Genomic DNA, 27,126 nt, shown 5'->3' with positions numbered 1-27,126 from the left:
TTCCTAGTAAATGGTACCCCTGGAATCCAGGGCATGGGTACTAAAGAGGGTCCCTTAGGGCTGAAGCATGTGTTATGCCACCCAAAGGGACCCACACACAAACAGCATGCAGACTGCCATTGCATGATGCGTGAAATAATGCAAGCCATTCTGAAAACAAGACATTGCCCACTCCTTGTGGGCAATGCCAAATTGCACTGCATGTCCTATATGTAAGTCACCCCTAAAGCAGGCCTCAAAGCCCTAAGACATGGTGAATTATAGCACATGTGAGGGCACAACTGCATGAACAAATGTGCCCCTGTGATGTATAGCTCCATTGCTAGACATTGCAAGTGATCAGGAAGACATTTTATAGGTATGTACTGAGCATCAGTCATTACAAGTTACTCAGCTTCATAATGGCTTCACTGAAAATACTGATGTTTGGTATCAAATATCTCATCTTAATAAATCTGTACTCATGCCAGTAGCAGATTTATTATGACATGGACCCAGAGGGTGCCTAAGAGGGGGCCCCTGAAACCGTACCAGTCACATAGTATGCTGGCTGACTGCCATCCTCCAGCCTGCCTCCACAAACGAAATTCTGACCATCAGCAACAGTGAGCCACACTCTCAGAGGTGAGAAACAATGCTTGCTCTGACAGAAGGTGTTCACACCTCCAGCGGGATAGCTAATGTTTTAGCACATCAAGACCAGAGGCTTCAATGCCTCGGTTGCCTTTGATATGCAATAACGACTTCCCCTCAGACCTGGGGAATCCTACCCGCTACCCTGGGGCCTATTTGACACAAGAGCAGACGAGAATTTAGATAGTCAGAAAGTGTGCCACATTTGCAGGCTAGGCAGACCACTTAGGTGAGCCACCTGAAGTGGACAGCCGAATAAGGGTTTCACCGTCTTGGTTTTAGTGAAGCTAGGAACTGTGGGTCAGGGTTATGTCCACTCTTCACAGAAAGTGGTTATATACTGCCCCGTACTTCCCTAAACACTCCTAAATTTAATATTTTGGGTTCCCCTCAACACCAGACAGATTTGTCTACCAGGGAACAGAAGAAGGATGAAGAAGAGCCGTCACTGTGAAAAATGAGAAACTACACTGAACTTGGCACAAAATCCTATCTGGCTGCTGGTACCGCAACAACTGCAAAGACCCAACTCGTCCAAAAGCTTCACAACCTCCTCAACAATGGGAGGTCTGTCCAACAATTTGCCAAACATGTAGCAGCTCCCTTGGGGTAGAATAACCACTCCCCTACATCTGGAGGCACCAACTGCACGTGTCCAGTACATTGTTTTGCTGGTAATCGGCCCCACCGAGGGAGCATCACACCAGGAAGAGGTTTCCATGGTTCTAGGAGGGCAACCTCGTTTCTCCACATCGTTTCGAGACGCTAGATCCTCCAGGAGACCCCCCTGCACCAATACCCTGGGTACCGGAGCATTTGCAGCAACCAGGGCTTGTTAGTTCTCAAAGGGGACCTGCCTGACAAGGGACTTAAGGACCCACGAGGCTCATACTGAGAGTGACCCTGCTGTTGTGTTTTCTTCTCCTTGTACAACTGCAGTTTTTTAATATTAAGGGGACGAAACCTTTCCTTTAGGCACAACCTCATTGCCCCTGTGTCTATTAGGACACTGTATGGTGCATTGTTTAATAGTTCACTGACTGTTGGATCTTTCTATGATCAGCCTAAGGTGAACATTAGGGTGTGTGTGTTTTTGGGTGCCTATTCTGCTTTGGGCATAGATTCCCTGCTTTTCCCACTTTGTTGGCTCGGATGACCCTATAGTTTCTTGAGATTGGATCCCGGGGCACTGGGGCCCTGCCCCTCACCCTCACTAGTTGTATCATTGTCCAGGACAGCTATGGATCTCCCTCTCATTCAAGCGTGCCCGCCTGAACCGGTGGTAGTGCATGTTCTTCCCGCCGCTGGGGTTCAATGCGATGAGCTGGGGGTCGAACTCCAGGTAGCCCGTGCACTGGACTGGGACGGCACTGATTGCTTGGACCTATGGGTGTCATGCCTGGACCAAACAGTTTGTTGTTCCGTAGGGGACCCTTCGGGAAGAGCACCTCCATACCTGCATGTGGCGGGGGAGGTGCGAAAGCCTTGCTTGCTGCCTGTGAAATAGGATTATCGGTCTGGGCCTCCATGAAGATGACCCATAGCTCAAGTTGTGTCTCTCTCCTGTCCTTCTTCTGTCCTGCGTATTTGATTGGTATGTGTGTTCTTATTTGTTTGAATGTGTTACTGTAAAGTTTTCAATCCTTTGGCCAGGGAAACATGTATGCCGTAGTGTGTGTGTGCCAATAGTGGAAACATTTGTTATGTTTTTTAGCTTGTGTGGGGAACCTAGTTTGCATGTGTTTTAGTGGTGATTCCATGAAGAGTTGGATACGTTTTAGGGAACCAATAAGCCCTAGCTTCTCTTATTTTGGGAATCTTTTTTCCCTTTTCTCTAATCGCTAGGAAAATCCAAATCTTTTTCCCTAATGTCTGAATCGCACTGTGTATCACACCCAGGGCCAAGCTTACCATCTGTGTCATGTCCGGTGGTCCAAGCAAACAATACCTCTCGCTTCTTTCAGATACCAACAGTGTTAAGAAACCGGTAGCACTGAGAAACCCCTTTAAGACTAAAAAATAAGATTGAGGTGCCAGGTACCAGCTCTGTATCACACCTATGGCCTAAGCATACCTTCTGTGTCACGCCCAGCGGTCCTAGCGGTGAGGCCTCAACCTGCATCACACCCAGGGGACAAGCATACCATCTGTGTCATGCCCAGCGGCCTAAGCGACAACCAATACTCAACTTTTCTAACGTGCTGATTATCACATAAAATAGATAACATGCCAGATTTCTGTCAGTGGGAGGTCGCTCAGGTTAAATGTTTGCGCTTCTTCCTAGCATGCCATACACAAAATGTGGGGAATAAGGATCAGATGTGATCTCTTACTTACTGATGGCAGCTTCAGAATGGACCCGCAAATTCAACAGAACTTCCAATCAATTTCAGTGTCTGCTCACCTTCCTTGATGTGCAGATGTGTATTCATCCGGAAGCGAACAGCACCCCTTGCGCACACCATCAGTTGGCTCCATTTGGCTTCGTTTTACATCGTTGGCATCAGTTATGATGTCACAGTCACCTATATAGGCACCACCTGGTGCACTGATGTCAGCTCTTTTCTTTCCGCGTGTAGGAGGCTGGCTTAGTATATCGTGCACACTTATCTAAGTGATGCAGTGATGCACCGCGCGCTAATCTAGCCAACCCTTATGGTGATTTTAGTGGTCTTTGATAACCTTAGCTCTCAAATTGGTAGCTGTGGAGAGCAGCCTTCCGGCTTATCTTGAAGGAGTGATAAGCAGCTTGTTTTTCAAGTTTAGTCTTGTAGTGTATATTAAATGAAAAAGAACCACACAGTGTTTAATACTTCTATTTATTACACAAAACTCACACATTGGTATATCTCCTACCTGGAGATATCAACACAATACACAACAATACCTCAAATGCAATGAGGTAAGTAGCACAAAATACAGTGGTCTCCAGCGGGAGACCAAACCATATAGTAAGAAAGTGGAATGCGACCTGCAAAAGAGGATGGGACTTAGACCAGAAGACACAGAGGAGCCGGAGACACAAGGAACCACCCAAGGTAAATACCCAGGAACCCCACGGAGGCTCTGTGCAGAGTGGGAACGTAGCTGCGTGACCAATGAAAGCCAATGGAGAAGTCGCGATTGCAGTTTTACAAAAGAACGACCATTCCCAGGGGACCCAGAAGAATTCTCTTGAAGGACGGAAGGTTGTAGAGCCACCCCATCCGTGGATGTCCCGGGAACCAGGTTACCTACACCATGGAAGCCAGGTGCATAAGGGTGTAGAGATGTCAGCAACCTTTGTAGTTGACAATGCAAGACTTTGAAGGAAATGCCCCTGGAGAAGAAGGTGAAGACGTCTGATGGAATCCAAGGGTGGATTCTGGAAGTGAAGAGCCTGTAAGCAGAGGGAACAGAGTTTATGCCACTCAGGAGTGACCAGGAGGCATGGAAGAGCAATGCCCATCGTTATCAGACGGTTCAGAAGACTCGAGGATGACCTTGTTGCTGCAGCTGTGGAAACCAGGTGATGCTGAAGAAGACCAAGAGCCATGAACGAGCTGTCTAACGTCGAATGCCAGTAACTGGGTGTTCGGTGTCTGGCGGGAGCACCAACAGGTCTTGGTAGCCGCAACTGGCGTGGAGAATGAAAATGGATCAACGTTGGGACCAGCAAGGTCCAAGGGACTCACCAACAGCAGGAGAGTCAGAGCAGGCCCTAAGCAAGCAGGGGAGCCCACCAAAGCAGAAGAAAATCTTCAAGAGGCCCCACAGGTTAAAGGCACGGGAGTCGCAAGAGGAACTCAGGCAGCTCACCATAGATGGACACTGATCTTCAAGGGATGAGGTGCTGGAGGCTGGAGCTTCATGTAGCCCAAGTATCTCTGGAGTACAAAGCAAACAAGCCTTGGCAATGGGAAGTTAACGCACTGCACAGTGGTTCGGTCCCAGCGGCTCTGATGGGGGATACTGTCCTCCATATTACAGGGAAGACAAGTCAGGCCTCAGGAAAGCTACAGAACCACCACCTGTGTTGCTGAGCCTCGGGAAGTCTGTAGGATGACAGGATCAGTTTCCTTGCAATGCCTGCAGATGCAGGGGAGTGACTCCTTCACTCCAAGGGGGATTTCTTTGGATGTCCCTGATGCTCACAGGTCTTCTGGCGAACCTGAGTGAAACACAGACCCAGACGAGGTACAAGACTTGAAGAACAGCGAGACCAGGAGCAGCAGTAGTCTTCCTTCATGCAGTGTTGATTCCGGTCGAAGTCCAATGAAGTCCAAGTGTCCAGACGGTCGAAGAGTGTCTTGGTATCAGAGGCGAGTCTTGTTCCACAACGAAACTGAGGACCCACCCACAGGGAAGTCCTTTAATAACCAAAGGAAAGGGTTGGAATGACTCGGGGGTCCCTCCCAGAGGAGGGACTGGACAGAGGAGAGGATACTCCCCTGTCTTTTGTCCTGTTTTGTGCCAGAGCAGGAACCAAGGGTTCCTGAACTGGCTCAAACCACAGTATGCATGGAGGGCACCAAATGTGCCCTTTAATGCAGACTGGTGGCACTGGCAATCGCTCCAACCACAGCCCAATACACAAATTATTGTCTGGGAGGTGGTCACACCTCCCTATGGCAGGAAACCTATTGTTCTACCTTCCCCTGCTCAAGCTTGACTTAGCAGCAGGAGGACAGAACAGTGTCTGTGGTCAGCGGTAGCACCAGCTTGCTGGCAGACCCTGAAAGGCTGTTACTGGGAGTACAGGGGGCTCCTATAAGGCATTCCCCAGTAGATGAGATCATAACTCCAACACCAGAATCGGTGTTGGGATATGATTCCAACATGTTTGTTAACAAACATGACCAGGTTTGGTGCACCCATTGTATAGTTAAACATCTTGTAATGACTGATGTCCACTATATATCTCAAAATGGCTGATCGCCTGGAGAATTGACTCTGGGGTTTGTAGGGGTGTCATGCTCATGAGGGGGCACACTTACACTTATAACCAAGCACCCTGCCCTCAGGACTGAATGTCCTTCCATAGGGTTGACTGATAGGTTTAAGTGTGGTGACCTCAGATATAAAGAAACATATCTGTCGTGAGAGGTGCAAGCACCAACTCACACAGGCTGCAATGGCAGGCCTATAGTCAGAGTTGACTTGGACTCCCATGGGTGGCACAATACATGCTGCATCCCATGGGAGACCCCTGGTGTACCTATGCCCTGGGTACCTCAGTCCCATATACTAGTGACTTATAAAGGTACAACAGTAGCCAATTGTGAAGGTACAAAAGTACTTACTAACGCCATTTTGTAGAGAAAGCACAGATGTTGGGGTCCTGATTAGCAGGATCCAAGCACACTATAGTCAAAACACATTGACACCAGTCAAAAAGTGGAGGTAACCATGAAAGCAGATCCTACTTTCATACAGGTTGTGCTTCAGATCTGATCATATTCATCATGTTTGTATATGTCTTAATTATTTTAAATGTTTGATGTTAATGAAGCAGTTTAGCCCGCCTGGTTGACTGTATTTTTCTTAATTTTAATCTGTAGAGATAACCTCCACCTTTTGGAAGAAGGCCAGGGGCTGCCTCGGGAGGAGCTTGACGAAAGGATAGCACGAGAGGAGTTCAGAAGGCCTCGCGAGTCCCTCCTAAACATATGTACTGAGTTCTACAAACACTGTGGCCCACGTCTGAAAATTCTTCAGAATATTTGTGGAGAGCCCAGGGTTACATCATTGGAACTACTTGATGTAAAGTCGCATATGAGGTACCGGTGATTAAAAAAACTGTATCTATTTGCCAATTAAATGTTTGTAAAAACTACACTTGTACTCGGAGGGGCCAGCTAAGAATGTACTCTGGTCAAGGTGAAGTATGAAGAAGCGTTTTGAAGGAAAAACAAAATGACAGACCAGTTTACAAGAATTGAAGCCCGCATTGTATTATAAAGTGGAAGATTTCCATTCCCGTTAGCAGTTTGAAGACCATGTGAGTCAGTTCCCAGGATAGAAGGAATGGTTCCATGACGTTGTAAACGTATGGACACCTCTGACATTCCAGCTGAGTACGTAGTTGGCTTTTGATCCATAATACATGTCAACTATGTATACTACAAATTGTCAAGCTCAAAGCATAGGTTTGAAACTAGGAAAAGGAATCCAATGCCAGATTTCGAATTTTCCTTTCTCTCTTCCATAAACATCTATTTCTAGGTTACTTTTTCAAGCTGTTGGACCCCTGAAGTAATTTTAACTCTTGCATCCCACATTTCAAAAGTCTTAGGTAATTTCTAAAATATAATTTCTTTGTCACGTCTTGATTTTGTTGAAAGAAGCAAAAATGAAAGGGATCAATCATATGTGAGAGTGCGTTTAATTTTTCTTATTTTTGGGCCCAGTGTTTGAAGGCCCACTTGCGTTTCTGCAACGCACGGTAGTTATGATTGGTGGCGATCGGTGAGTAGCTAAAAAAACTGTGCACAACATGCCATGATTTGAGCCCTGAAATGATAGGTGGAATATATTTACATTTGGTGTATAATTTTGGAGCCCATTAAATAGATATTTTACGGGGAAATCCATATTAACTAATGTGTAAATTCTCTGGTTGCTAAGACTAGATTTAGACAATACAGTTTAAATCATTTGGTTGGTTCTGTGTTACTATTCAATGTGCAAATAATGTATATCTGATGGAGACTTCTAGCCGCAGATTCCTTACCTTACTCTTTTCCCCTGATTACCCAACTGGATTTGGTGAGCAGTACCTCTGTGTGCCTGTAGGTGGTGTTGTTCAGCTCCACGTGCCATCAGAGGTGTAATCTACGCCAGAAGTGTTGTGCGCGGTGCCTATAGAGGCGTCAACCTAGCATGCTGACGTCAGTTTTTCTCTTTTCACGCCAATCAGCACAAATCTGGAAAAGAGCTACAGCAAGACTTTTTGAATGACCTATTTTTTCACTTTTTGTTGATTTTTTTTAGACTTTGTCTCCTGGTGCTTCAGGATGTCAGCTGGGAAAGCTGATTTTATGCCGCCTGGCACCTGTCATCGACAGATGTCAGTGACAGACTTTATTTGGCATACCTCTGGTGCTTGGAGCATGACCATGACGCAAAGACCTGCATCGACTGCTGTACCATGCACCCCAAGGCCTTGATGGAGTGTTCCCTCAAGCTACTTGCCACTCGTACTCATGATGCTCAAGATCTCAGTCTAAAGGAAGGTCCCGGGATCAGTCGTGGAGCTAATACAGGCGCTTGGTGTTTGCAGTCAAGGTCGTCGGGGAAATTGGCTAAGTCCCACAGGCACAATAACTGCAAGAAGTCAAAGAGATCTTTGACTTCACCACGTCAGTTGAAGCCATCTATTGAGACGAGGCTGCATCGGCATTTGAGGTGTAGCTCTTTGGTGGAGCCTTGGCTGTCTCCACACCTCCCAGAATATCCAGAAGCCGGAGCAACCCCGCCCAGTTATGTCAATTTTATGAGGCCATGCACCTAATATTTGGGTGGTCTATCCTCACTGGTGTGCCTTCGGGACCCTATGCTCTGGAGGGGCACCTACTGGTCATCAGCAGTCAGATTCGCACCCGTCATCGGTTGGTACAAATGGATCCCTTGATGGATATGGAGCAGTGTCATTCTAGCTACCTAGGCCTTTCTCAGAGCCTGCTCCAACGCTTATGCCCCCGGTGTCCCTGACGCACTTCGAGGAAGCCATCCCTTTTGTCATCCCCAACACCTCCATAACAGATCAGTGCCTTCTTCAAATGACAGGCCTGTATTGGGAGATGAATGGGAGAGGTCTCAGGACTCTTATGGATACCACTTAGAAGATCCCCACGACAACTGGTATGAGGATCTGGCAGATGTCAGTGGACTGGACACTTCCCGAGACACTGGTCTAGTCTCTCCCCTACTGGAGGAGGGTGTTTCATTAGAAGTGGTGGTGTGAAGGGCGACTGATGTTCTAGACCTTACGTTGACCTCAGTGACAGTCAAGATGAACTTTTTGATGGAGGTGCTTCAGCCGGAAGTTGCCCCCACTGAACCGTTACTCCCATTCAAAGAAGCCCTTACTGATGTCCTACTCGGGCCTGGTACAAGCACTGCACAGGGGCTCCCGTCTCTAGAACAATCAGGCACAGCCATTGCCTCCCATAAGGGGACCCTAGTTTCTTCATCCTCTTTCCACCCTGGAGAGCTAGGTGGCCCAGGCCTCCACAGTTACCCCAGTGCATTCCCTTTCCCTCCATCGGACATGGTATCCAATAGGCTGTATACCTTCAGGAAGAGGATTTTCTCTTCCACCAGTCTGAAACTGCGGTTGGTGAACACCCCTTGCCTCATGAGCTGATACTCCCATAGCATGTGGGTCTCAATTGCGCAAGTGCTGACCATGGTCTCATAAGAGGCCCGGGCCCTACTGTCTCAAGCAATTGCTAATGGAAGGGACACAGCCAAGCTCACCATACAATGTGGGATGGATAGGACTAACTCTCTGGGCAGAGCGATTGTATCGTTGTTGGCCCTTAGGCGTCATGCCTGGATGATAGCCACTTGCAAAAAGATCAATTGAGGGACAGAATGCGGAACAATGTCATACATTCACCCCAGTAAAGAGATCTAGGCCTAAATCCATTGTTTGTTTGCTCCCCATGCCATTCCAGTTTGAACCCAGCCATATGCAAATCACTCTTGACCCTGCACGCAATGGGAACAGTCCAGCCTGAACTACCAGGGCACGATGATAGCCACTTGCATTTCAGTGGATGTCCAAGCCTCGCTCATGGATATGACCTTTGATGGCATTCGGTTGTCTGGAGAGAAGGCGGACAGCAGAGATACAGCCAGGTCCTTTGGCCTTTCAGTGGCCTATCGCCAACTCCAAGTCTCCTTCCGCTCCTTTCATGGCTACAGACAGGTGGGGCTTCTAAACACGTCTTTACATGCCTAGCCACCCTGGCCAGTAAACTGCACAATATATTTGCGGCTGAGGATGCAGTTCCCACAGACCACATTAGACACTCAGTCAGAGGTCGAGCAAGTCCACAACCTCAGCCCAGTAGCCGAAGCCTCCAAACCCCTTCAGTATGCACTCCGACCACCATGGGCATCCAGTGGGGAGCAGGATACACCTTCACCTGCTCCAGTGAAGGTTAATAACATCCAACTGTTGCATTCTACATCTAGTCCAAAGGGGGGGCTGCTCCCTTACCTTTGTGACTACCCCCCACTCATGCCACCTACTTTCAACCTATTGACAGAAGACCACCTCTCCTTGCTTCTTCAGGAGAAGTTAGCTCTCTTGGCCAAGGGAGCTATAGGAAAGCTGCTAACATCAGAAATAAGTTGTGGTTGATATTCCTGCTACATTCTGGTGCCCGAGATAACACGGAGGCCTTTCTTCTATTTTAAACCTGCACCGTCTCAACCTCTTCCTGAAAAAGAAGAAATTCAAAATGCTCTCGCTCATGTAAGTCTTGTCTGCCCTGGACTCTGGACCGGATGGTGTTGCTTGACTTACAGGGTGCTCATTTTCTCATCTCTGTCCTGCTTGCTACTGGCGTCACATGTGGCTCACGGTCAGCCAAGAGCACTTTCAGTTTGCTGTTCTCCTTCTCATTATTACCAGTGCCCCTGGAGTGTTCACGAAAGTGATGGCGGTGGTTGCATCTCATCTGCCTAGATCAAGGATCCCGGTCTTTCCGTAACTTGACGATTAGCTGTTGAAGGTAGGCTCCCCCCACTCGTCTCCCACCTTCAGACTACCGCAAACCTTCTGCACTCGCTGGGGTACACTATGAACGTGCCAAAGTCAGACCTGACTCCCTCTCAGAGGCGCCCTTTCATCAGAGCTGTTTTGGGCACAGTGCAGTTACGGGCCTATCCTCCCGAGTGGCGGGTCCAGGATATTCAGGCTACGATACCGATGTTTTGCACTCTACCTTAGATTTCAGTGAGACTTACTCTGAGGCTGTTGGTCTTCTTGGCCGCCTGGATCCTTCTTGTGACACATGCACATTGGCATATGAGGGCTCTGCAGCGGGACCTGAAGTGCTAGTGGGCACATATAAAGGCAATGGGGTGACCCTGTGTCCCTCTGAACCTGCGTAGTATTGCTTTAAACTGATAAACTGAAAGTGGTTCCATTGGGTAGAACCAAATAATCTTTTTTATAACAAAAATACTTTAAAAAAAAAATACAGATAATAACTAAATTAGCCTGAGATGCACACCAAAAAGAATTCACAATCAATAAACAATCCTCTTTATCTGTAAAGTTAAAAAAGACTCTATTTTTTAAAATTATTTTATATATTAAATTATTCAATATTTCAAAAAGGCTGACAGGCAACATAAACATATACACATACAATAAATAGTGGCTGAAGTGACAAATGGTGAAATAAACCACAGCAATATCAAATTCATAAACAGCACAAACAAAAATATATACCGATCTTTGTCCTCTTTTTGAATTTCAAAAATAAAAAGCAAAGTCAATAGATGTACGGTTACAGAGATTCAGGACAGGAGAGAACACAATATCGACCTTTTGACCCTGGTGTCTGTGTGATTTTAAGAATCATCAAGTAGGGTCTTCCTCAGGACAAGATAAAAACTAGTGTCAGCCACAGGATTTCAAACAAAGACAATAGGTTGGCTCCTCCAATTATGGTAGGAGCCTGGAAGCGGACAATCGTCAGGGTGCGACGGAAACTCATACAAATTAAATCATGAGGCAGGTGCGGGACTATCTCGGTCCTGCGAATTGAGTGTATGCGGAGTGGTGTTTACTGAAGTTCACCGTCTTGTGGAAATATGGATTTTCCTGATCAGTTATGTCCCCTATCTTGGACCCCAACGGTTCTATATGCATGTTACAAGTACATGTATGTTCCCTCCAGTTCCAGTTTCTAAGACGCAAACATATGTGTGTCTACCGTCAACATGTTCTCTGTCAGATCCGCCATCACAGGGCTGGATATTCGATTCCTAAGTATGAAAGGCCACCGACTTTATATGGCTAAGTTACTCCATTTTTACAGTTCAGGCGAGTAGGCCCGATTCTGTCCTAAAGCCTTTCCCTGCTCTCTGTCTCTGACAGCTTCAGCTTGAGCTCGCATCTGTATCCATGAACTTTGTCCTACTCCCTGTGCAGCTAACGGTGCCTGCCTCGGCTAGTTTTCGCCTGTCTGCCAAGAAGTTGTATTTCACCTTCGAATTATCTATTTTGCTCTCCAGCCGATGCATTCCTGTCCAGTGATTTAAGTAAACATTTCCTTTAGCTCACAAGCAAAGGACTCAGCCTTTCCGTCCTCCTGCAAGTGATTCATAGCCCTGTTGCCATGGAAAGTTTTCTGCCCCTCACATCTCATATAGACACTTAGACGCTTGTACACGTACACAGTCAGTATAGAATAGATTCTGTCCGAGAGTCTCTTCCTTGTGGATAACATAGTTCTTTAAACATAGGATGTTAGATATGATTTGGGATTAGGTTGACTTGACCCCCAGACTTCTCGTCTCCACATGTAGAGCTAAATGTCAAGTCCCCTTCACCCCCTAGTTGCACGTCAATTACACGTCATGCTGCCGCGCGCGCATCTATGCCAAGTATTATCTTATAGATCCACCTATGTCTGATAATTCTAACCAATCATGTTTCTTTTATTCCTTATTACGCCTAGTTTCGATTATGTCACTGTTTTGTCACTTTTCTTATCAAATGTTACGCCTTCTACATTCGTTTCATTGTAATGTCCTTATTATAAAAATACATGTCTGTTAATAAATTATTGTACTTCACTTCCTGAACCCTCGTGGTGACGGAACCTGAAGGCCGCGACTCGAGTCGGCCATTTTGAATGGAATAAAGCCCATTAGAAAACCTCTTATACCACGGATTCTGCCTCTTGTTATTTTGAGCTATTTACTTTATTTTAAGATTCCGTATGAAATTCAGTCCGGTATTTTTATTTACCACATAATGGCGCCCGAACAGGGACACTTTCTCATCTCACGCGCCGGCGGTGCGTTGCAGGCCCGGTCTCCTGCCACAGCTGGACGGACCATAAACGCGTACCAGCAGGATTTCCTGTAAGCTCCCTCCGGTCAAGCGGGGGCGACTGAGGCTGCGATCAACCCAGACGAGGCGGTGAGAAGTGCGAAGTATCCCGACCAGAGCCTAGCTGAGAGAGCAAGATCCGAGGTATACAGAGGCCCACCAGGTTTTCCGAAATCCCGACGTCCAGAGGGTCCGATGTCCGCAGTTATCGAGTCCTGTCCATTCTCTGAGGCCTTCCGTTTCAAGGAGCTACTCGGTGAGTACCATCGCCGGGGAGGCGTGTTGACGCGCACATAGGTTGTGCCGGTCAAGACGGATTTGGGTACACAAATCCGGTCTGCACTGTTTAGCAGTGTATATGTACTGTTTAGCAGTATATCAAGTATTCCGAAGTATTCAGTTATTGTCAAGAATTCAGCGTGGTGATTAGTTAGGCAGACTGTCATCATTGTCGATCATTGTTATAATGTTTAATGTTTAATGTTTAAAGTATTCAGAAAATGTCTTGCATATTGTGGTATGAATGACTGTTCATTGTTCACTGTTCATTATTGTGTTTCTCGTATTAAGAAAATTCAAGAGTAAGTATCAGATCAGTTGTCAATATGCCGCTCTTCTCGAAGTTAAGACAGATTACTACCAGAAAAGGGGTGCTTGAAGAAGCAGTTCCTATTCCTCCTAGAGACACTCCAGGACATTTCATGTACCATAAACATGGCTTAGATGCCATATTGTTTCTTGATCTATGGGTAGATTATACCAAAGGATTACCGGAAAGTCAAAGGTGGCCCATAGCGGGAACCTGGGATGCAGAGTGCATCATGAAAGTGGAGGAAGAGTTATGGAAAAGAAAGGTCAGACAGTCACAGAAAGACGCTGTTGAGTTATGGCGTAAAGAATCTCATAGACGAACAGAAAAAGCACGTAGACAAGAAGAGAGGAGTAAAGAAAGTTCAAATAAAGTTCAAGAAAATCTATTAATTGAGGAAGGTATCCGAGTGAAATCAGAACAAGTGAATAGACAAAGAAATGGTCTTATGAATGGTATGTATCCCCTTCTAGCCGAAGGACTACCTAAGGCTGCTCCAGAGATACCAAAAGACTTGCCACCCCCATTATTTCCAATTAAGGTACATCCAAAGGGGCATCCCAGAACCGCAGAAGATGTTTTTCTTTCCTCATATCTAGACGATGCAGCTCCCGAGTATGCTAACGCCACACCACATAGACCGTCTGGCGGAGGGGTTCAACGTCAGGATCAGGTATCTGTCCCCGTGCAACAGCAAGTCCCGATACAAGCTTCGGCAAGCACATCTGTTTCCGCATCTGTTTCCGCAGTCGACTCTACAGAGGTATCGACACCCATAGTTGCTGTGTCACGTTCAACGAATCCATTCACACCCGACGCCCCAGATGGGGCCACGGGAGGTGCTAGCAGTACTTTTACACCACCTAGAATAAATAAACTTGTCTTTCAAGAGTCAACACATTCACGTACACCAAAATTCGTAAATGAACGTACGCTTAAGGAACTCCTTGTAAATTGTAGATATGACCCAGTGGTTGGTAAAGAGGACGAAATGGTCCTGGCATCATTACGTATCAGGCGAGCCGCAGAGTATTTAGCAAGGTTACCAGGGATGACTACGCATCTGGATAACATATATCATTTTGTTCAAACAGGACGAGATCCAGGATGTATTAACAGAGCTATGGAATTCCAGAAAGTAGAGATACAGGGGGAACTGTTACGTTTCCTCATAAACTGTGTAATCAGAAATCAAGATCGTCCGGGGGTAGACCCGAATGCAATGCTTATTCTTACAAGATGGAGTCAGAATATATCAGAAGGGAGACACGATAAGCAAAATTGTATAATAGCCATGTGCCGAAAAATCCGTAAAGAAATAGAGCGTATTCATGAAGAAAGATTGGGAACAGACGAGTTTGAGCAAGATGAAGTGTCCGAATCAGGGAATTCCGCAAGACAGTCAGAGACCATAGCCTATGTAGGCAGAGGAAGATACTGTGAAAATACTAGATGTTTTTCTGATCCCATACACTCTGTATGTCCAAATAATAGCAGAACGTATCCGACGCCTGTAATAAATCTGAAATCTCCTGAACATTCGTTTCAAGCCGCAGACAAAATACTACGAGAACGAAGAGGTTACCACCTCCTCGATTCCATGGATGAGCAAGAATTAGCCAGATCAGCCGTTCACTGGATTGACAGTCCTGAAAAATACGGTGATGAGACCGTAGCACACACGTTTTTTAACCTCAGTACAGATGAACAACGTTTAGCTGGAATATATATGATTCAACAACTCCTCATATTATATAAGAGCCAACATGCTGACCCTGGTCCTTTACCTGATATATTAACGGAACTACTCACGAACAGATGGAGAGGTTCTAGTAACAAGCTAATTAAAGAGATATTAGTGTCACGTAAGCAGTATGTCCTTTTTGTAAGTCCGGATTCTCTCTCGCTGCCCCACAGAGAAAGAGCGCCGTACTATATGGATAGACAAAATCCCCTACGAGAAGTGCACCCAATAAAAGGCGAAGACAATGAGTTTCACCGTGTATTTGTTTACACACCCATATCAAAAATGGAATTATTAGAAATGAAAAAAGTAGTACCTAGTCATGACAAAGACCCAGCGGGTTTCCACCGAGAAATTAAAGACATGTTACTGATGGGAGAGTACACCTTTCCTGATATTATGACGATATTAAAGGTGCTTTTGCCTGCTGGCATTTATGAAAAACTGAAAGAAAAAGAGTGGGAAGTGGGAGACCAAAAGATGGACTGGACAGCATTAGCAGAGGAAGAAAGGGGCCGAACTGCAGGTTCAGGGCTCGGGGATAAAGTTAAACTATTACCAGGTTTACTAGTACAGGTATTGCCACGTTTATTAACTACAAAAAAGGAAGATTGGGGTGCAATCACAGCCTGTAAACAAAAGCAAGATGAAGACACAAGCGATTATTATGCTCGATTTGAAAAATGTTTTGGTATAAATAGTGGTATAAAAGCAAGTAGTGACTCATATCCACATTTATTTGTGACAAAATTAGTGGAAAATGCATTGCCTCCAGTGAAGAATAGAATATTGAAATTCGAGAGTACCTGGCAAAGTAACACTCCGTCGCAAATGCTACAAATGTTACAGTATCATCACAATAGAATTAGGGATGAACAAGAACACGAGCATAGACGCATGAAGGATACAAAAATGAAAATGCTAGTTTCTCAGACAGTACCAGCAGATGGTCACAAAAAGGGTGTGACACATTCTGGTGATTCTGCAGTTCCTGTAAAAGGAACCTGCAATTACTGTAAACAACTAGGCCATTATGTACACGATTGTCCAGTCTTGAAACGTAATATAGCTACAGGTATTGCAAAAGAGAGACCACGATTAGTTAGACAAGATCAGAATGAACAAGGAGCTATGCAGCATGGACAGTCCATGCCAGTTCAGCAACAGTCTATGCCAGCCTCACAGCAACCCATACAGTTTGTGCCAGCTGCACCACCGTTGCCTGCTACTGCCACACAAACCACAACACGACAAATGTATCAGACTGCACAGTATGAATACCCTGAGTATCAGCGTTACGCATGAACCAGCCTAGAGAGGGAAGTTGACTTACCGCTTATCGAGATTCCGGTAGATCAAGAAGGACCTTATGTACATAGTGAATTATTAGGTCAAGATAGAAAATTCTTACTCGATACAGGGGCAAGTCGAACAACCATAAAACGTAGTGAAGTTCCAGGGGCACCCCTCTCAGGCTCTCAAAATGTTTCCCTTGGTTTTTCAGGAAAACCTATTGTTAATGAAGTATCACAGCCTCTACCACTTACGATAGGACCTTTGACACGAACTACAGATTTATTGCTTACTAAATCATGCCCAGAAAATTTGTTAGGAATTAAAACTCTGAAAGCACTAGGAGCCATAATATGTTGTTCTCCGGAAGGCGTAAGGTTGTTTTTGCGTGATTTTAAAGGTCACTATGTGTCCAGAGACATGGATCCCCGACTACAGACTTTACCAGTACATCTATGGGCACAAGGCCCTACGGATGTTGGCTGCATGAACATTACACCCTATCGAGTTACATTGAAAGCAGGAGTGGTACTACCACGAATGCGACAATACAAGTTACCGCATGATGCTGTAGTGGCTTTGTTGAAAATCATTGATGAGCTAATTGCCCAGGGAGTAGTTGTAGAAACAGACTCCAATGTATGTAATTCACCGATAATTCCGATTCTTAAACGAACTGATCCTACTGCTCCACCAGTGTACCGATTGGTTATTGATTTGCGTGAACTAAACAAGTGTATTGTACCACAATTCCCTGTGGTCCCTGATATATCATCATTGTTGACAGCAATTGATTCCGAAGCAACATTCTTTACTGTAATTGATCTCAAGAATGCCTTTTTCAGCGTCCCAATAGATCCGGAAAGCCAATACTTGTTCGGATTCAGTTTAAATGGGCGCAGTTTTAAATTCTCACGCGCTCCCCAAGGATTTACAGAAAGCCCCAGCATCTACAGCCAAGCACTGAAACGAGAACTTGACAGTATCCACATGCCAGTCAATACTGCACTGCTTCAATATGTCGATGATCTGCTGATCACCGCGAGAAGCGAGCCAGAATGTGAAAAAGCTTCTCTGACAGTTTTACATTTCCTAGCCGACAAGGGGCACAAGGTGTCCCCTTCTAAGCTGCAATTCTGTGTTCAGCGAGTTATTTATCTTGGTCACTCGCTGTCCAAGGAGGGAAGGCAGCTTACACCAGATCGCATCCAGTTAATTGCTAACATGTCAATACCCCAGACACAAAAGGAGGTGCGGGCTTTCATAGGCCTCACTTCATATTGTAGGCAGTGGATCCCTCAGTACGCATTTCTAGCAAAACCACTCATTCAGTTAACCACACAGGAGGCAGCCACATCGACTGTTCTCCCTTGGACTCAGGAACATACACAAGCTTTTGAAAGCCTAAAGGAAGCCTTATGTCAAGCACCTGTTTTAGCAACACCATGTTATAGCAAACCTTTTACACTCTTTGTTACAGAACGCGAAGGTACTGCCTTGTCAGTACTCACTCAGGATCAAGCAGGATCACGCAAGCCATGTGCTTATTTTTCCAGTACATTAGATCCCGTAGCTCAGGCTTTGCCTGCATGCCTGAAATCAGTGGCAGCGACAGCTTTAGCAATCAGACAAAGCGATGCCATAGTATTAGGACACCCATTGACAGTTCAAGTACCACATGCAGTAGAGGTTCTTGTGAACCGAACACAAACACAACACTTGACCATAGCAAGACTTACCGGTTATGAACTGACATTGTTTCAACCACACATAGAGATCCGACGGTGTAATACATTGAATCCTGCTACACTATTACCTGTAATTGGAACAGACCCACTAGCTCATGATTGTGTTGAAATCATTGAAATAAAGACGAAACCTAGACAAGACTTGACAGACGTTCCATTGTTAGATCCAGACCTGACGTTGTATGTAGACGGATCATGCATGAGAACAAGTACAGGAGATTTAGTGGCCGCGTATGCAGTCACAACAGACACTGAAGTTATTGAGACACATTGTATAGATACTCTGTCAGCCCAAGCAGCAGAACTTATTGCTCTAACGCAAGCCTGTATTCAAGCCACAAATAAGAAAGTTAATGTATACACTGACTCACGTTATGCATTCGGAGTTGTACACGACTTCGGCGTGCTGTGGCGAGAGAGAGGTTATCTAACGTCCCATGGTGCCCACATTCAGCACGGGCCCCTCATTCATGCTTTGTTAGACGCAATACATCTACCCACTGCTATATCGATTATGAAATGTAAAGCACACACGAAGGTTACTGATACCATTTCTCAAGGCAATGATTTAGCTGATAGAACAGCTAAACAGACTGCTCAGAATCGCACATTAGACATGACAAAGCCAATAGTTCAGACACCAACACAGTGTATGACAATTAAGGATCCCGCACTTGACGTCATTGACATACAGACACATGCCACAGCAGAAGAAATAAAGAAGTGGACTGAACTAGGAGGGATCCAGACAGATCAAGGATGGATGACGAAGGAGAAATCTGTATGGTTTCTCCCTGATTCCATGGTTCAAGCCATTATAGCTACAGTTCACAGTCCAGCACATTTAGGAGAGAAGGCTATGCTAGACAGCATTCAGCACATTTGGTTCAACAAACATTTACGAGCAGCAGCTAAACAAAAAGTTCGTACCTGTATGATATGTTGTCAGTTTAATCCAGGAAAGAGTGTTCCCGTAGAGCAGGGTGGATTTCAGCCTCCTGACCATCCTTTTGAAGTCCTCCAGATGGATTATATTCAGATGGAACGTTGTCGAGGATTCAAATATGTCCTCGTAGTTGTCTGCGCTCTCTCCCGTTGGACAGAGGCGTATCCCGTATCAGATTACACTGCCCCGACTACTGCCAAGCAGCTAGTTCGAGAATTCTTCCCACGGTACGGTTTACCACGTGTTGTATATTCAGATAACGGTCAGCCTTTCTCATCCGAATTAATGAAACATGTCTCACTCTTGTTGGGATATCAGTGGAAATTCCACTGTGTCCGACACCCCGAGGCAGCAGGTCTCGTAGAAAGACATAACCAGACACTGAAAATCAGACTGTCCAAAATATGTAGAGAGAAAGGTGTCGACTGGATAGTAGCATTACCAGTTGCACTCTTTTACATGAGAATGGTAGCACACTCTAGAACAGGGCTATCCCCGTATGAGGTGATCTTTGGTAGACCACCGAATATGTGGGGGACGCCTATACCACGCAAAATAACTGACATTGACTGTAACATGCTGACAGATTACTTGGCTTCCTTGATGTCTGCACTACAATCTTCTCGTTCACAGGTAGCTGCAGCCTTTCCCGACAACACTGAGGCGAAACCCCATGACGTTGTTCCGGGTAATCTTGTCTTTGTGAGAAATTTCGACAGGAAAAGCCAATTGGAGCCCAGGTGGAAAGCACCCAAGTTGGTCCTGTTGACCACAAGAACAGCCGTGAAGATCGAGGGACGCAAAGGGTGGATTCATTCAAGTCACGTCAAAAAATTTCATGGACTTCCTCCTGACACAGACAGTACTTCCCGTGTGTCTTCCCCCATTGACTCAAAGCTACCTTTGGCTGAGGCCAGTAGCACCGAACTCTATAAACAGAAACTCAGGTCCAGATCCAAGCTGTCGGACGATTTGATTGTTTAAGTCCTCTCCAAGGTGAAGCGGTTGAATCTGTCCCGACATGTATCCCTTAGGTCTGAATCATGTAGAGTCCAGAATCATAATGAAACGACATGCTTATTGTAAGTTACTGCGTAACCACTGTATTGTGACATTATTAATTTTGTTTTTATTGAGTATTTTAGTAATTATTACGAGTGTGATTTTGCACATATATCATCCTATCTCTAGACATGTTTATAATGTTGCTGCAGAACATTCTTTTAGTAATCTACCGCCACATGAATTATCTTATAGACTTGCGCTGCGCAATAACACCTTCATTAGTATGTTACATCATTCCCATCAGACTAGTAATGCGACCAATTGTTGGGTGTGTGGCCGACTTCCTCCCTATCAGAATAACAAAGGAGTTCTGCCTTTCTTTCCACATCCATTCACACACAATGGCTCCTGTGGAGCATGGTTTAGTTTATTAAATTCCATAGACCCAGACACAGCAGTTTATCAACAACATTGGATATGGGGAAATCTGAATCTAGTTTTATTCAAAGTCTGTCACCCTAATAAGGAGGGTCACCCCAGTAGAACAGGAACTGATTTAGAAAATGAAGTGTATAAATTAGGTAATTTTACGCCTAATCTTATGATTTTGAATGTCAAATCCGAAGTTGAACTAATTCTGCCCACTATGTCAGTATTTCCAGTAAAGGGTGAATTATGTGTAAGAAAAGTTGGTTCCATACATATGGGCCATAGCCAATGCGTTACTACAGTAGAATATAGTGATCAAGGTAAATCTTCATTTAGAGCTTCTCGCCATTCTTACTTCATATGTGGTCAGACGGCATATATGCGTCTGCCTCTAGATTGGGATGGTACCTGTTACATAGCATTCCTTTTGCCACCTGTTTTCCTAGCTCCTCCTGATTATTATCGAAATGTTCATATAGTACACAATAGAGAGCAAAGAGATCTCCCAGTTGTCGATTATACTGAGACAGCATGGGACAAGTATGTAGATTTCAATAAAGGTATCTTTCCCTATATAGGTACAATATCAAATAGTAAGCTGATACGCAGACTCACCAAGACTCTTGAAGCTGTAGTAAACGAGACTATAGCCGCCCTAGGCAATCTGACAGAGGAACAATCAGTGATGAGAATTGTTGTTCTCCAGAATCGTCTTGTCCTTGACGTCATCCTGGCCGATAGGGGCGGAGCTTGCAGGGTCATCGGATCCAGCTGCTGTATATTCATACCAGAAAATTCGCCATCTGTATATAAAGCTATAACACGCCTTCATAAGATTGTAAGCCAGATACACGAGAATCCAGGCACTTGGACGTGGTCCGGGTGGTTTTGGAGTGTGATATCAGCCTGGGGATGGAGAGTTTTATCCTTCCTAGGTATTGGCCTTCTTATGCTCTTCAGTTGTTGTTTATGCCTGCAAGGTGGACCAGCGATTTGTGGTCTGTGTGCCACATCATGCATTCCACGTCACAGGTCCCGTTCAGAATGCCGGAAGGAAGAAGAAATGATGCTCCATGAGCAAATCAATGGAATGATGAAGATTGATGTCTCGTGAAGGGCAAGAAGGGGACAAGGAGGGAATGTGGAAATATGGATTTTCCTGATCAGTTATGTCCCCTATCTTGGACCCCAACGGTTCTATATGCATGTTACAAGTACATGTATGTTCCCTCCAGTTCCAGTTTCTAAGACGCAAACATATGTGTGTCTACCGTCAACATGTTCTCTGTCAGATCCGCCATCACAGGGCTGGATATTCGATTCCTAAGTATGAAAGGCCACCGACTTTATATGGCTAAGTTACTCCATTTTTACAGTTCAGGCGAGTAGGCCCGATTCTGTCCTAAAGCCTTTCCCTGCTCTCTGTCTCTGACAGCTTCAGCTTGAGCTCGCATCTGTATCCATGAACTTTGTCCTACTCCCTGTGCAGCTAACGGTGCCTGCCTCGGCTAGTTTTCGCCTGTCTGCCAAGAAGTTGTATTTCACCTTCGAATTATCTATTTTGCTCTCCAGCCGATGCATTCCTGTCCAGTGATTTAAGTAAACATTTCCTTTAGCTCACAAGCAAAGGACTCAGCCTTTCCGTCCTCCTGCAAGTGATTCATAGCCCTGTTGCCATGGAAAGTTTTCTGCCCCTCACATCTCATATAGACACTTAGACGCTTGTACACGTACACAGTCAGTATAGAATAGATTCTGTCCGAGAGTCTCTTCCTTGTGGATAACATAGTTCTTTAAACATAGGATGTTAGATATGATTTGGGATTAGGTTGACTTGACCCCCAGACTTCTCGTCTCCACATGTAGAGCTAAATGTCAAGTCCCCTTCACCCCCTAGTTGCACGTCAATTACACGTCATGCTGCCGCGCGCGCATCTATGCCAAGTATTATCTTATAGATCCACCTATGTCTGATAATTCTAACCAATCATGTTTCTTTTATTCCTTATTACGCCTAGTTTCGATTATGTCACTGTTTTGTCACTTTTCTTATCAAATGTTACGCCTTCTACATTCGTTTCATTGTAATGTCCTTATTATAAAAATACATGTCTGTTAATAAATTATTGTACTTCACTTCCTGAACCCTCGTGGTGACGGAACCTGAAGGCCGCGACTCGAGTCGGCCATTTTGAATGGAATAAAGCCCATTAGAAAACCTCTTATACCACGGATTCTGCCTCTTGTTATTTTGAGCTATTTACTTTATTTTAAGATTCCGTATGAAATTCAGTCCGGTATTTTTATTTACCACAGTCTCCCAAAATGAGCAGCCCTTAATGATTTCTTAGTCTTGTTAAGTAAGTGATCACATTGCATCCGTACATGCTCACGGTGGTGCTTACGGTGATGCAACGGCAGGCAAGGAGAATCAATCTCCAGGAACGGAAGAGTCACTCAAGCTTCAGTTAAATTATTATTTGACATCCTCAAGTTTAGATTCTCGGGCTCCGTACCACTCGGACCCGTGGTGAACAATCGTGACGCTGGATTGACTCTTCCGTTCCTGGAGATTGATTCTCCTTACCTTCCATTGCATCACCGTAAGCACCACCGCGAGCGGGTGCGGATGAATGTGATCACTTACTTGACAAGACTAAAAAATCGTAAAGAGCTGTTCATTGTGGGGAATGGTGAACACCACTCTGCATACACTCGAGTCGCAGGACCGAGATAGGCAAGGACCTGCCTCATGATTTCATTTGTATGAGTTTCCATCGTACCCTGACGCTTGTCCGCTCCCATGCTCCTACCACAATGGGAGGAACCAACCCATTGTCTTTGTTTGGGATCCTGTGGCACCACATACATCAATTCTGGCGCAGAAGACACTAATAATGCCACCTACCAGCTCTTAGGGGTACTGCTCACCAAGGGCCTCATGTAGGTAAATAAATGTTACCGGTTCTTAAATACCGAGCCGTACCGAATCGGTAAATTAGAATAGGTAAGTTATATGTAGGTAAAAATTCGGTAACAGTTACCGATTCGGTAACATTCGGTAATCACGAATCGGAATTCACCGAATCGGTAAATACCGAGGTGGTATTTACCGAATCGGTAAATACCGAGGTGGTATTTAGCGAATCGGAAAATACCGAGGATACTACCACCTTCCCTTAACCAAGTAGCCAATATCATAATCATGTTATAATAGAAGGTCTCTCAGGCTTGAATAGGGGACCCCATACCTCAAAAATCAGCTCAGTGAAATCACATCACAGGAGCATCAGGAGCCGTCTCGCAGGAAGGCACGTCTTCGGTCTGAACAATAAACATGATGTCTGTGATATGAAAAGCACCAACTTTCAGGTAATTGCAGCTGCGCGTGTGTCATGGCTAAATAGTGGGTCGAACAACCTAGAGTGAAAAACATGCATCGTGTAAAATTCCAGACTGTGTGTCACAGCATGTACAGACCAAGGTCGCTGCGCAGAGCTTGGGATGGGAACAACAGAATGCACTCGTCTGAAGGAAGTCTCGAGTCAGCAGTTTATTCAAGAAAGAACATGTAAACGCAGTGTCGTGTGCAAAGACAAAAAGATGGCTACATAATATTCAACGTGGTTATGCTAACTGAACAATGTATGTACGTATTCAGGGAGAACTCACTACACGCCCCCTTGAGCGAAGCAACATGTAATAGGCAAGAAAAGAGAGAACGCAGAGTTCAGTTTCGTCAGAGCAGAACAAGGCGTAACCAATGCAGCGCCAAAGTCCTAAAGTCCAATTCATTGCAGCATAAAATTCCCAAAAACACAATGCAAGTATAGTAAAAAACTCAAGCCGCCCATCAGGAAGAGAAAAACGAGAAATAAGAGAAATAAATGTTGCGCCAGGGTGCTGTCCAGTAGCACAGGCGCAATGGACGACAATCCAGTTAATCCATGAATGTATAGGCAGCATATGTGGCCACGGCTTCCAACAAAAAATCGTTTGCAGGGCCACTAAAAGTCTCAGCCATCCAATTAAGTAAAGAAAAGGAACATACGTGTTCTCCAACCAACGGAGCCTCTAGCACAATCAGAGGGCACCCGGAATGTTCCTCCAAATAGCTCATGGACAAGAAGTCGTAGGCTGCTGCTGAGATGTCCCAATTACCCAGGATACCATGCGCCGCACCACACGCCATGATCCGGACACCAGAACAGGACAACTCGTGAGACACTAAGGGCCTCATCAGTCGATCGAAATCCGGCACCGGAGACACCATGTTGGTCAAGCACAAATCCAGAGGCCATTCAAAGGGACAATCCAGGCAGTGTAATACAGGTTGTACGCAGGTGAAGTAGGAATACCTGAAGGATAATCCATAAGCCAGGCTCACAGTCGCCAATGGCAAAGTACCATAGAAGTCAAGCATCCTATCACGAAGAAGATGCAGACGGGATAGGTGCTCGTGTGGCACAGAAGGAGCAGCCATTCCGGAGTACGAAAAGGTAAAGCAGCACACCTGCCACTAGCGCCAGAAGCAGCGGAACACCTCCAAAGATGCTCGAGAAAAGTGAATGAACAAATGCCGGAATTACACCAAAAATAGTTAGGAAAGAGGTCACGGGGCCCTGAGCCCACATGTTAAAAAAAATGAGCCAGGCTGGTCGTGGACGAGGCATTGATAATAGTTTGGATCAAAGAGCTGAAATGCAGGGGGAGGTCAGTGTTCAGAGGCGCCTGTACCTCAGTGCGCGTATTAGCAACGTGAAGGACAAATGTTTCACGAGAGGAAGTCAAAGGCACCTCTTTGTGGGACAATGGCGCTCTATTCTGCTCAACTTGTTGAACTCTGCTTTCAAGGTTGGAATCGAAGGCCAGATGGAAACATCCCGCCGCACATGCGGGGGTGGAAAAAGAACAGTATTGCAGCAGACAACTTTATGCGAGACAGTTATGTACGGGATTCCCACTCACATCCCGCAGCAAGCTTCATTAATCAAAATTAAATAAATACCGTTTGCAAGCAGAGTGAAAGAAGGTGTAATCACAGGCACTGGGATACCTCGTAGGACGCACGCCAAAATCGGGGCTTGTACATTGCATGCGCCGTGTACTTGCATGTGCCTATTGTCTCATGTATGAATCCTAGAAGTGAGAGTGCTAAAGCTATTATCTATGACGGCAAAAGCCTTCTCCATGTTTGCTTGGTCAATAGCTCTCAATCTGGAAGCCGCCTCACTGTGCGACAACTTGCAGACTTCGTTGTAAGTAGCATACGCCCACCTTTGGGTTCTGCCACCCACAGGACCATTCCCAAAATCATTCAATTCGGTATGCACATTGATGGAGTGGGTGGACTTCCTGATCCTGTAGATGTGCTCTGTGTCAGCTGGTGGACAGATTGGGATGTGTGTACCATCAATGCAGCCAATGAAATGGGGGAACTGTGCCATGTGAGAAATGTCTGTTTTTGTTTACTGCAGTGCAGCCTGTGTGTTGTGGAAGCTGATGTAGTGGTGCATTCTCTGCATCATGGCATCCAGGAAATTCCTGAGGGAACGGGACGGGCAACTCTGGGATACACCACCCACCGCAGCTGTCACCACCTGATAACTGCCGGATGCCAACAGATGTGGGCTGCAGAGCACCTGCACATGTGGGGGTATGGCGTGCGCCATTCTTATTGGCTGGTCCAGGAGTGGGTGCAGGTCCCTGATTGAGTCCATGATGGTTTCGGGGTGTAGCCTGTACCTCTCATGTATCACTGCATCAGTCAGCTGGACTAGTGTGATGCGCTGTCTGTAGATGCGTTCCTCCCGTCGCCAAACCCTCAGTCCTGCTGCCTGTAGATGTAGGCGCCTTGCAATGACGTACATAGCGGGCATGTTGTCCACGCTGTTGCATTTTGGGATTGCTTATCTGCACTGTTGATGGTTACCACCTGCTTTCAATCCGTGTTAATTACCGACTCTAATTTACCGATTTTCTTGGATTTCTTAATTACCGAGTGCTCCTACATGTCATTTTCATTTTTACCACTTCATATTTACCACTTCATATTTACCGATTCGTTAATTATGTATTCGGTAACTCTGAATCGGTATTTTGGAATTCGGTAAATATGAATCGGTATTTACCGCCTCATATTTACCGAAAAGTCGTTTTTGGACTCCTACATCTCACTTGTCTGAATACCGGTCGGTAACGGCATATTTACCGAAAATCGGCCGTTACCGACTGGTATTTGGCTACCTACATGAGGCCCCAAATATTTCAAGATCCGGTCTGACACCTTGGGAATATTCTACGGTAAGGAATTTGCAGCTATATAGAGGTGCCGATCACGATCCGGCAAAAACCGGGTACGAACCGTCGGACGGAGCATATTCTCCGTCCGACGCGTACCCGGTCGTCAAAATATACAAACATGGAATTACGATTCGCACGGGTACACCATTACCGTACGAATCGTAAAAAAGACCGACCGAACAAAAAACACCTACCAATGCGATCCGGGAAAGCGCCGACCTGACGTCGGGACGCACGCAGCCAGCCATTCACGACCCAGGAATCACGATTCGCACCGACGTCACCCCGCACGGTGAATATTTTGCGGCAGCCAAAAACTGCCGGGAAATCAGGACGACGCGAACAAGGACCACCAGTACGCGACGGACAGACGGC

The 27,126-nt window shown here is 45.6% G+C and overlaps 1 protein-coding gene across 1 annotated transcript in view; it reads left to right on the top strand.

The window, feature by feature from the left end:
• UNC80 (unc-80 subunit of NALCN channel complex) overlaps window positions 1-27,126 on the top strand; it is a 3,271,126-nt gene that overhangs the window by 2,394,991 nt on the left and 849,009 nt on the right. The window contains exon 50 of the mRNA XM_085648598.1: window positions 6,174-6,392. Within this exon, the coding sequence (XP_085504724.1) occupies window positions 6,174-6,392 (219 nt within the window). The remainder of the gene's footprint in view (window positions 1-6,173; window positions 6,393-27,126) is intronic.

The sequence above is a fragment of the Triturus cristatus genome, chromosome 3_2 (genome assembly GCF_964204655.1).
Source record: "Triturus cristatus chromosome 3_2, aTriCri1.1, whole genome shotgun sequence".
NCBI lineage: Eukaryota > Metazoa > Chordata > Amphibia > Caudata > Salamandridae > Triturus > Triturus cristatus.
The sequence above is the reverse complement of the archived record's forward strand: the minus strand, read 5'-3'. Positions and strand labels throughout refer to the sequence as shown.